The sequence below is a fragment of the Pinus tabuliformis genome, chromosome 2_1 (assembly GCF_031772625.1).
Source record: "Pinus tabuliformis cultivar Carrire ecotype Pingquan chromosome 2_1, CPIR1, whole genome shotgun sequence".
Taxonomy (NCBI): domain Eukaryota; kingdom Viridiplantae; phylum Streptophyta; class Pinopsida; order Pinales; family Pinaceae; genus Pinus; species Pinus tabuliformis.
In genome coordinates, this window is record NC_142299.1 from 839,551,275 (window position 1) to 839,562,903 (window position 11,629).

General features: G+C 34.5%; 1 protein-coding gene across 1 annotated transcript; it reads left to right on the forward strand.

The window, feature by feature from the left end:
• The first annotated feature begins 571 nt into the window (after window positions 1-571).
• Window positions 572-1,354, forward strand: LOC149203278 (uncharacterized). The gene has a single exon (XM_089401815.1). The coding sequence runs from the start codon at window positions 572-574 to the stop codon at window positions 1,352-1,354; it is 783 nt and encodes a 260-aa protein (XP_089257941.1).
• The last annotated feature ends 10,275 nt before the right edge of the window (window positions 1,355-11,629 follow it).

Consider the following 11,629-nt stretch of genomic DNA (forward strand, 5'->3'; position numbering starts at 1 on the left):
GCTGGCAGAATCGAGAGACATTACTGAGCTAAAGCGTTGGATGTCTGAAGCAAACATCAACACCTTGTGGGACCTCTCGATTTGGAAGGATGATGCTTGGGCGGGTTGGAAACAGCTCCCTGTTCCTCCCACCTTGCAGTCAGAGATGGCAACGCTCAGCAAATACTTGCACGGGCTGGCTCCTATACATGTGCACAGGCAGGACGTGAGAGGTTGGGGCAAAAATCGGGCAGGCTACACGGTTTCTCAAGGATACACTAAATGTCTTGAACGACCCCACATGCCTCCCAATCCTGCCCCCTGGGTAGGCATATGGAAATTCCCTTCAATTCCTAAAGTAGACCACTTCTGTTGGCTTCTCTGCCATCAAAAAATTCTCACTGATGACAGGCTTCAGAAAAGGGGCATCTATGGGCCTTCTAGATGCATGCTTTGCAAAGAAAACTCAGAATCCGCCTTCCACCTCATGATCGAGTGCAAGTTCGCAACCTCTATATGGTAGGAGCTTCTTGTTTCTTAGAAATATAAGTTCATCTTCCCTACCTCAGTTTCGGATCTGTTCGCGGGCTGGATGGCCAGATATCCAGGAACACTTCCAAAAAATAAAACAATCAGGACAGCATGGAGTGCACTGCCTAAATTCATCAGTTGGCAAGTCTGGTTGGAAAGGAACAGGAGGATATTCCGGAGCAAGGAACAGGACTACAGAATAGTTGCCAACTCAGTGAAAAGCCAGCTAGTCGAGTGGCTGGAAGACAAAGGAGATGATTCAAATCTAAGTCAGCAGGACAGAGACTTGGGATCTGTCCTCAATTTCAACTTTCAAAAATCGAGAAGTTCTCCTCCAACCCTCAAAGAATGGCAAATTAGGAAAAACGAAGAAGACTTTCAGTCCTGGTTGTCCAATCAACCACTTCCCTCTCTCTTCTTTGATGGGGCAGCAAAAGGGAATCCAGGAAAGGCTGGAGCTGGAGGGCACATCATTAATCCAGACGACACTTCTTCGCACAATTTTGCTTGGGGATTAGGCCATTCCTCAAGCATACAAGCTGAGGCGTTGGCCCTCTTCCAAGGTATCAAACACCTCAAAGAGCTGGGAATTGAGGAGGCAAATGTCTTTGGAGACTCCCAGGTTATCATAAAAGCAGTGGCGACCAATTCCAATCCAGCGGATCTGCAACTAGCAAGGTTAATTACAAGGATCAAAAGCATGACAAAGTCCCTAAATCTGAATTACTTTCATGTTTTGAGAACAAATAATAAAGCAGCAGACATTGAGGCAAACAAGGCAGTCCACTTAGATGCCGGTACTATTCTCAAAGATAAGGAAATTCTTTGGGAACCAATCCCTTAAAGAGTCATGTTTTATTGCATTCTTTTGCACCAGTTCGTTTGTATCTTTCAGCTCAGAAAATTAGCAGTAGAAGTGCACTTTAACAATTGTAAAAAGAGGAATCTGATAAGAGTAGGCGCTATTTTCCTCTTGTTGGAAAGGCATGCTGAAATCTGCTCCTCCTTTTGTAACCGAATGTGTGGCTTTTAGCCAATCAGTTAATGAAATCCCATAACCATTCTTGTAAAAAAAAAGCATTGGATTGAAGACCCACCATATTCTAAAGATCGATATGAGGAAGTTTGATGGCAAGGTTCCCGTAACATGGATACTACAAATGGAGCAATATTTTGATCTCCATAATGTGCAAAACACACAAAAGGTACACATTGAAACTTTATATTTAGAACCCAATCAGTTTGTATGGTATCGATGGCTTTTCTCTCATAAACAAATTGTCACTTGGTCAAATTTTATGGAGGAAATGATATCACATTATGAGGATACAAAGAGAAACACCTTCTTTAGCCAATTGATAAATCTCAAACAAAAGTGTTCAATAGTGGAGCACACTGAGGACTTCCAAAAATTGAATATAAGGGTAAATGATATTCTCGAGTAGCATATGATTGATGTCTTCATAGGGAATCTAAAGGATAACATCCAACATGAGGTTTTCCTTTGGGAACCTAATTCATTGGAGAAGGCATTCAAGTTGGCAAGAAAAATTAAAAGCAAAATTATGGTAGCAAGGAAGCCTACCACTCACAACTATAAAGATGGAAGTGTAGTTGCTCCTAGCCTTCAACAACCTATAAGGTTAAGACCAAAATAAATGGAAGAAAAAAGAGAAAAGGGCTTTGTTGCAGTTGTGATAATACACTAAAGGTCATAAGCGTGCTGACAAGAAATTATTTTACATTGATTGTGAAGAGGAGGAAGAAAAAGAACAAGAAACGTCAAAAGAAGAGGATATACACTAGGAACCAACCCCAAAGAAAGAAGAAATGAATCTAACATATCATGTAATTCATTGGTAGGAATTACCACACCTCAAACTCTCAAGATAGAAGGACATATCAAGAAGAAAAAGGTAATAGTGTTGATTGATTCAGGTAGTACCCATAATTTTATTCATTGTAAGATAGCCAAGGAATTAAATTGCTTCTTATATCCAGCACTAGAGTGTCAAGTGATTGTTGCAAAAGGAGGAATCGTAAATTGCTCAGGAAAGTGCCATAATATCAAGCGATCCATGGGAGAATATGTATTTAATAGTCCAATGTTTTCCATTCCAATGGGTGGGGTAGATGTTGTACTAGGAGTCCAATGGTTACATTCTTTGGGTACGATAGCTTTTAATTTTCAAAGTACGATAGCTTTTAATTTTCAAGAAATTTTCTTGATTTTTTTTTGGGAAGGAAAGGAAGTTGAATTAAGGGGTATCACAGGGAAACCAGGAAAAATAATCATCTCTAATGGCATGAAAAATATCCTAAAGTAAGAACAACGGGGCGCAATTGCCCAATTATGTTCACTAGAGGCTCAAACATCAAAGTCATCTATTTCTCCAGACCTTCAAAAAGTGGTAGACAATCATTCCAAGGTATTTTAGAATCCCAAAGGCCTCCCACCTATTCATGATCATGATCATGCTATTCATTTGATTCCAGGAAGTATTCCTCCAAACATCAGGCCTTACACATATCCCTATTCCCAAAAGAGTGAAATTAAACATATGGTTATAGAAATGCTAGAGGTTGGTATAATTACCCCTAGTCAAAGTTCTTTCTCTGCTCTGGTAGTATTGGTGCACAAGAAGGATGGATCATGGCACGTGTCCAGATTATAGGGAGCTCAACAAGCTCACTATTAAAGATAAATTTCCCATTCCTATCATTGATGAATTATTGGATGAATTACATGGAGCAATTTACTTCACCAAGTTGGATCTTCGTTCAGGATATCATCAAATAAGAATGAAGACCGAAGACGTTTCAAAAACAACATTTAGAACTCATGAGGGTCATTATGAATTTTTGGTCATGCCTTTTGGCCTTACCAATGCACCTTCTACATTTCAAGATTAGATGAATTCCATTTTTAAACCCTTCATTAGCAAATTTGTGTTAGCATTTTTTGATGATATACTAATCTATAACAAGTCTTGAAAGCATCATGTTCAACATGTTGATAGGGTGCTCAAGCTATTGCAGGAGAAACAACTATATGCAAAAACCTCCAAATGTTTCTTTGGAGTACAAGAGGTAGAATATCTGGGTCATATTGTATCTCATGAAGGTGTTAAGGTAGACCCTAACAAAATTAAAGCCATTAAGGAATGGACAATACCCACATCCATAAAGCATTTGCGTGGATTTCTCGGGTTGACAGGGTATTATTGCAAGTTTGTTAAGAATTATGGGAGAATAACAACACCTCTAACAACATTACTGAAGAAAGATGCATTTTATTGGACTACAGAAGAAACTAAGGCCTTTGAGCATCTTAAAGAGGCAATGTGCCAAGCACCAGTCTTAGCTATGCCAGATTTCACAAAAACCTTTATTGTGGAAGGTGATGCCTTAGGAAATGGAACTGGTGTTGTTTTAATGCAAGAAGGAATACCCATTTATTTTCAAAGTCGTCCAATCAAAGGAAAGTATTTACACAAAGCTATTTATGAGAAGGAAATGTTGGCAATACTACATGCACTTAAGAAATTGTGACCTTCCCTAATGGGAAGGCACTTCAAGGTAAAAACAGATAATGATAGTCTTAAATACTTTTTAGAACAAAGATTATATTCAAAAGAGAAGAAAAAATGGGTCACAAAGATGTTGGGTTGTGACTTTGAAATCATCTACAAAAAGGGAAGCAAAATGTTTTTGCAGATGCACTCTTAAGAAAGGACAAGGATGTGCAAGCATTGGTTTGTGCCATTTATATTATCCAACTAGATTGGATAACCGAAACAAGGGATGAATGTAAGAATGATGAAGAAGTGTGGGCACTCATTCAAAAGTTGTAGCAAGATCCTAGTACATTTGATACATTCAACTGGACTAATGATTCATTATGGTACAAAGATCGCTTGTACCTTTGTAAGAATTTCCAACACAAAAAAAATATTCTTTGGGATTTCACACCTCTCCCTTAGGAGAGCATTCAGGATTCTTAAAACTTACCACAGGGTTAAGAAGGATTTTTTTTGGGATGGCCTTAAATATGATATTCAATTTTTTTTTGGCGGAATGTTTGGTTTTCCAACAAAATAAAGTTGAGACAATTAAGACCCCGGGTCTGTTACAACCTTTATCCATTCCAAGTCAACGTTGGGAGGAGGTTTCAATGGATTTTTTCACAGGTTTACCCAAGTCTGAAGGAAAGAGTGTCATCATGGTGGTAGCTGATAGACTTACCAAGTATGCACACTTTTGTGCATTATGGAAACAATTCAAAAGCTACATGGAAACCCAAAGATTATTGTAAGCGACAAAAAGCCTATTTTCACTGGGAATTTTTGGACGAAATTATTTTCTTGTTTGGGTACTCAATTAGATCATAGCTCATCTTATCATCCTTAATCGGATGGGAAAACTGAGATAGTGAACAAATGTTTGGAAGGATATCTTCGTTGCTTTGTATATGATAAACAAATACAATGGGTCAAGTGGTTACCTCTGTCTGAATGGTGGTATAACACTTCCTTCCATACTGCAGCAAAAATGACCCCATTTATGGAACTTTATGGATATCATCCACTATCCATCACATCATCTTTACGAGAAAATTCTAAGGTTCAAGCAGTGGAAGATCACATCGAGCATCAATAAAAAGTTCTCCAACTCTTAAATGATAACCTCACTTTGGCACATAATAGAATGAAACAACAGGTAGATCAACATCACAACAAAAGAAGATTTGATGTAGGCAACTGGGTATTTTTACGGCTACAACTATACAAACAAATTTCCTTCAAGCAAGCTAAGAAGGATAATAAATTACCACCAAATTATTATGGTCCTTACAAGGTGTTGCAAAAGATTGGTACTATGGCATACAAATCGGAGCTTTCTACATCTTCTGGAGTGCACCCAGTTTTCCATGTTTCATGCTCAAAGAAGGTTATAGGTGTCAAGCTCCCAGTTCAAACAATATTGCCAAAACTTGTCAAGGAAGGAAAAATCATATTGGAACCTAAAGCAACCACGGAAACAAGAACTCAAAAGCTACGAAATCGATCAATTTCAGAGTATCTCATCAAGTGGAAGAAATTACCTGTGGAATATTCCACATGGGAGGATGATTATTTTTATACGGAAGCATCCATAACTACTCAAGCGTTCATGGTAACAATTTTTTGAAGGAGAGGGGCATGTTAGATCCCTATAACACTAGTGTATTCCCTCATTTTTATTAGTGTAGCCCCCTTATTGTTATTGTTCTTCCCATTTAGTCCCCATATTGTTATTGTTGTGCCCCATAGAATCCCAATATTGTTATTGTTATGCCCCATAGAAGCCCACTATTGTTATTGTTGTGCCCTTAAATTATTATTGTTATGTCGAATTTGATTATATTGTGACGCCTTAGACTCCTATATATATAAAGGAGGTTTTGTCATTTGAATCATCCAAGAATTGTTCATTTGTGTAATATAAAGGAGGTTTCCCCCTTGAAGAGGCTTATTTTTAAGTCATTGATCTATCCCTTATTCTATTTTGTGAGCTAGTTGCATAACAAAGGATTAATCACATATTCAAGAATCAATTCCTTCACTCACGAATCTCTTTGGATCATAGTTCAAAAGAATGTAAAGGAATCAATTGCCACACAGTCTTGGTCAAATTAAGATCGGCAGGCCTTAGGAGAGTATTCCTTCTTGTTTTAGAGCTATTTCCCTACTTTAGGAGTCATGATTCCCCCTTCTCTTTGCCCTACAATGATTCCTATTCCATCATATTTTAGTCCTCTTCCCCTTAACTTTCTAAGGCTCAATTTTTACAACACTTCAAAAGGTAACCTAGTTGAGGAGGGCTATGGAGGTACCTTTAGGGATCATTTGGGACCCTATATCTACATTTATTTAGGCTTTAATGGGATATAACAATAACAATGCTCTTGAATTGAAAGCCTTCGAAGAGGGACTATTGATTGCCTACATCAAAGTCTATACCAAACTTATGGTGGAGGGAGATTCTCAACTTGTTATTAGCATGATCCGTTAGATCCTAGATGGCACCCAAATCAACAAAATATCTTGTAGTTGGAGACTTGAAAGCCTAATCATTTGAGTAGCAATGCACTTTCCTTCCATTATAGTGATCATACCTACTCACATAAGAAGAACTAAAAATACAATTGTAGATAAGCCATCATGGATGCGTCTCATTTGCTTTGCATATCCCCCTCTCTTGGGAATCCTTTGAAGACCCCCCCCCCACGAAAGAATGCTAGAACAGAACTAAGCAGGACAAATCTCCCTGGCTGATCTCTTTCCATCTTATTCCTTCACGTTGTTTCTATGTATCTCTAGTTTGTAATTGGCCTATGTGGCCTAGTTTTTAGTTTTTGGTTTTTAACTTTTATATCAACAAGAAGAAATATGTCCTTTTCTCTTTTGAAAAGGTTGAAAGTCTAGATTTGGTTTGGTTTTCTCAATCATATAACAACCCAAAACTCCATGACTTAATATGTACTTCATGTTTTCATTCAATACAAATGATTTACCCCACAAAAAGATTAAAAATTGTGTGCATTTAAAGTGTAACCAACTAGGAATTGAGTTGACTTATTATACATATTATTCCTTTTTATTAAAATTTACTTTTTAATACTTTTTAAATTAGGCTGACATCATGTTCTTTTTATTATTATTTTTTGATTGAATGCATTATTATAACATCTCCCTCGATTATATAGAATTTGTCCTAAATAAAGGATACAAATATTAATAATTATGTCAAGGATACAAAACAATGTTATATTAGAAATTAGGACATAACATTGATAATAGTTAGGATTAAGAGGTATAAGTAGTTTGAAAAACTAATATTTAATTTGAATATTTTAAATTTAACTATTTTTTTTTTTAAATCAATCGGAGATGTTGTAGTGAAGCATTAAATAATATGTTGTAGTGAAGTGCTAAGTCAAATAATTACGCTGTAGTGAAGTATTAGATATACTAATAATAATAGTAATACACAATGTGGTTAAATTAAAAAAGCAATGAAAGTAATAATAATAATAAGACTATCAAATTCAATTTGTTATCTTGCAATTTTATTTTTATTAATAAAATTACAAATATTTTATTTGAAAAAATCATAATATACATATTACATTGATTTTTTTTTAAAATAATGATGATTCATATTTGTAACTATGATATTCAAAACTTCATTTTTAAAATTTTAATTAATAGCCATGTAAAAAATAATACTTTTCTTTAGTCAGTAAAAGAACTTCATTTCATTATAGGCCAAATAAAAGATACAATACATTCTGCTTTGGTCTGCCACTAGGGGAATCAACCAGTGGTATAAACATAGCTTTTTGAGCATCTAAAAAGTTATATTGTTTGTGAAAAACAAAAATATTACATAGAATTCATTAGGAATGAGGCTAGATAAAACTAGCATATTCAAACAATTGAAAAATTATCATAAAAGTAATGAGTAGTGAAGTAGATAGAATTCATCAACCCACTTTTGGAGACTGTGATTCTTTGACAATGATGGGATTTTTTCTACTCCATAGTGAGCATATTATATCTATAGGAAGGCCTAGGTGGCCTTCAATTCTCTGAAGAAGTTGGTCCAAAACCATGGCCCATTATTTGTAGCTCATATATCATCATCATGATTTCCTAATGAGCTTCATTTCTATCAAGAACTCCCCAAGCAACATTTTCATGTGCTGGTAAATTCCAATAGTGTGCATGTATTGATCAAGACATCCCTTGGTGTGCTTAATGTCTAGTATACATTCAACAAAGTCACTTGCAATCTCAATATTTGATAATAATTCCCTCTCCATAGTGATGTCACACTCTACCTCAACTATCTCTTCCTGAATTTGAGGTGGAGTTGGTCTCTATGTCTTCGTCTCGAGGCCTTTGCTCTTTCTCGGGCATGAGGATTAATTTCCTGATAACAGGAAGCACCCCTGTGTGACATGGATTTTGCCTAGCCATGCTAGGTTTCTAGAAACTTGAGAGGAAAGCTTGAGAGTGAGAGGGAAACCCACAAGCACGTAATAGAGAGGATGGGAACAATGAGAGTGAAGAATGTAGGGGAAATAAGGGAGAAGAAACTAAGCACGTAATAGAGAGGATGGGAACAATGAGAGTGAAGAATGTAGGGGAAATAAGGGAGAAGAAACTATGTATATGTTTCCAAAATACTACTGATGCACCGATTCCATGCACAAAGGGGAACTTAGAGGCAGAGGGTGGGGAGTTAAGAGGGCAAGGGGAGATTCTAGATCAAGAGAGAAAAACTAGTGTCAAAGAGTAGTGGAATCCCTAGAGAGAGGCGGGAGTGAGTGCCTAAGGGGAGAGAGTGAATTATCAATGGAAAAGCTAGAATGGAGCCATGCAAACCTCTCTTTGATTGCAACTTGAGGAAGACGTAGTCTAACTTATAAATGAAAAGACGTTTTTGGCCAAAACCCGAATATATAATTTTTAGTGAGATTGTGATTTCTTGTTGTTTAAAATGCACTTTTGAATGCATAAATGGATTCAGCACATTGAAAAACCCTTGAAGCACCTGATATTTACAAATTATACAACTTAAAAGTTATGGTTTTAAAAATATGTATAGGATTTTGGACAAAGTTGCCTAGAAAAAAAATACTTGGAAAAGGGTCATTTCATCTATTAGTTAGATTACACACTTATGAAAATTTTGCACTTCGAGAGATTTAATTCCTCTACGCCCTTGGTAAATTCAAATTTAGGATGCATTTATATTGGTTCTTATAATATTATTCATACCTATATAAATTTCATGTCTTTATATACATAAATATTCTTATTTTTAATTTTATTTAAAGTGAGAGATTTTTCTTTGACATGATTTATTAATTTATTTTTTAATGTGATATCTATATATATATATATATATATATATATATATATATATATATAAAATTGTAGATATTGGATTTTTATATGTTTATTGATTAATTTTAAATATGAAAAATAATGGTTACCAATATAAATCATTATTTTAATTTATATGGTTAATAATTTATAGCTAATATATGTATATATATATATGTTTATTAATTAAATTTATGAAATTTTTATATATTCAATAATCATATATTCTTAAATATCAAGATTACGAATATGAAATATTACTATTTAAATTTATTTTTATATCATATGCATATTGTAATTTTATTAATAAAAATAAAATTACAATATAATATAGTAAATTGAATCAATTTATTATTTTTATTATTTTTTTAATTGATCTTAAACTATATATTTTTTGAATTTTTTATTTTCATCCTCTTCCATATTAAACACATATTACATTTTTACACTCATTTATCAATACTACAACATCTTCCGTATTAAACTGTAAATTACCTCTTAGAACAATAAGGCATTGGTGTGTCAAATAAATTTTTTTGGTTTCCATCTCCCGTATGAGAACTTTAAATTTCGTCATCTTAAATTTCTTGCATTTTTTTTTTTTCTTTTTTTTTTTTTTTTTTTCCGAAGGTGGCAAAACCTATCAAACTCAGGTGTCAAACCAACAGTGAGGACAGCCATCTCTGGCTGCTATCCGCGAATGTCGGTTTGACTCATCACCGTTATCAAGGAAAACCACGCCACCTGTAATAACCCGCTGGTGGTCCGTAAGGGAGCAGGCTTTCACTCCTGCCAGATGCCTCTGGGTCTTGGGCCGTTAACCTGTTTCCTTAAATTTCTTGCATTTTACGAAGTTGTGAAAGTTGTAATTAAATGTAATTTATAAATATTATGGTAAATGTAAAAAAAATTTACAAAAGGAAAAAGATTGTCTCCGTAACATATTATAATGTCAAGCAACATATTTCAAGGAAGACATGATATGTAATGAAGTTTAAAATCTTGTTAATGCGTTTATTAGATAATTTTTGTATGGTGATTATTTATACAATTAGTGTGATTATTAGTTAAGAGAAATGTATGATTACTTTTATTAGCAGATGACGAGCATTTTATTGAAGGGCAGTTTTTTTGTCTTAAGATAAAAATGTATTTATAATTTTTTGTGCAATAATTGTTTATATTTTTGTGCGAAGAGGCGTTCTATAGTCTAGTATGGAGAGATGTGATGTTGTACTAGAGTGTTAGATCAAAAAATAATAATGCAAAAATATAATGTCCACTCAACTAAAAAGTAATAAAAAATAAAAAGTAGTAAAAATAATAAGTTATCTCAATTCAATAAAATCTCAAACTATTTTTTCCCGAAATATTCATAATATGCATATCACGCTAGAAGAATTTTAAATAATAACAATACATATTTGTAAGTATGATTTCTCAAAATTTTTACATTTAGATAATAACCATAGAAATACTTTAATAATAATTTTTTCCACCATTTCCCATCCTATATATGTAACGAAAAAATAATATGTGAGATCAAATGAAGGGATGGCTTACTAGCTCACTCGTTCAAAGACATTGTAGCCGAAGGCATTAAAAATTTTAAATCTCTTTTTGAATATCCAAATGGCTATCCCATCCAAGAGATCTCGGAGATTCTTTCAAGATTTTTGCCCTCCTCCACAGAAGAGATGAATTAGGAATTCGTTGAAGAAGTGTTCGAATAAGAGATTAAATCAACTCTCTTCATGATCCAAAAAGGGAGAGCCCCAACATTGATGACCTCCCTACATAATTTTACATTGAATTCTATGATTTCCTTCAAAACAGCCTCCCTACCAAATTTTACATCGACTTTTATGATTTCCTTCAAAATGGCATCCTTTTAGTGGTACTAGAGTCAAAGAAAACATGCAAAGTATTGGGATATTTCAATTTTACTTTTTGGACTTATCCCAAAGAAATATGATGGCACATCCTTTGATAATTATAGGCCTATTATCTGCTATAATGTTATTTATCGGCACATTAAGCCCTTCCCCTGTTAGTTCATCTCCAAATTTTGTTTCCTATAAGGAGGTCAAATACACAACAAGTTATCTCTTTCTCATGAATCCATACATTCAATCAGTTCTAGGAAAATTCTAGCTATATATCTCAAAATGGACTTGTTAAAA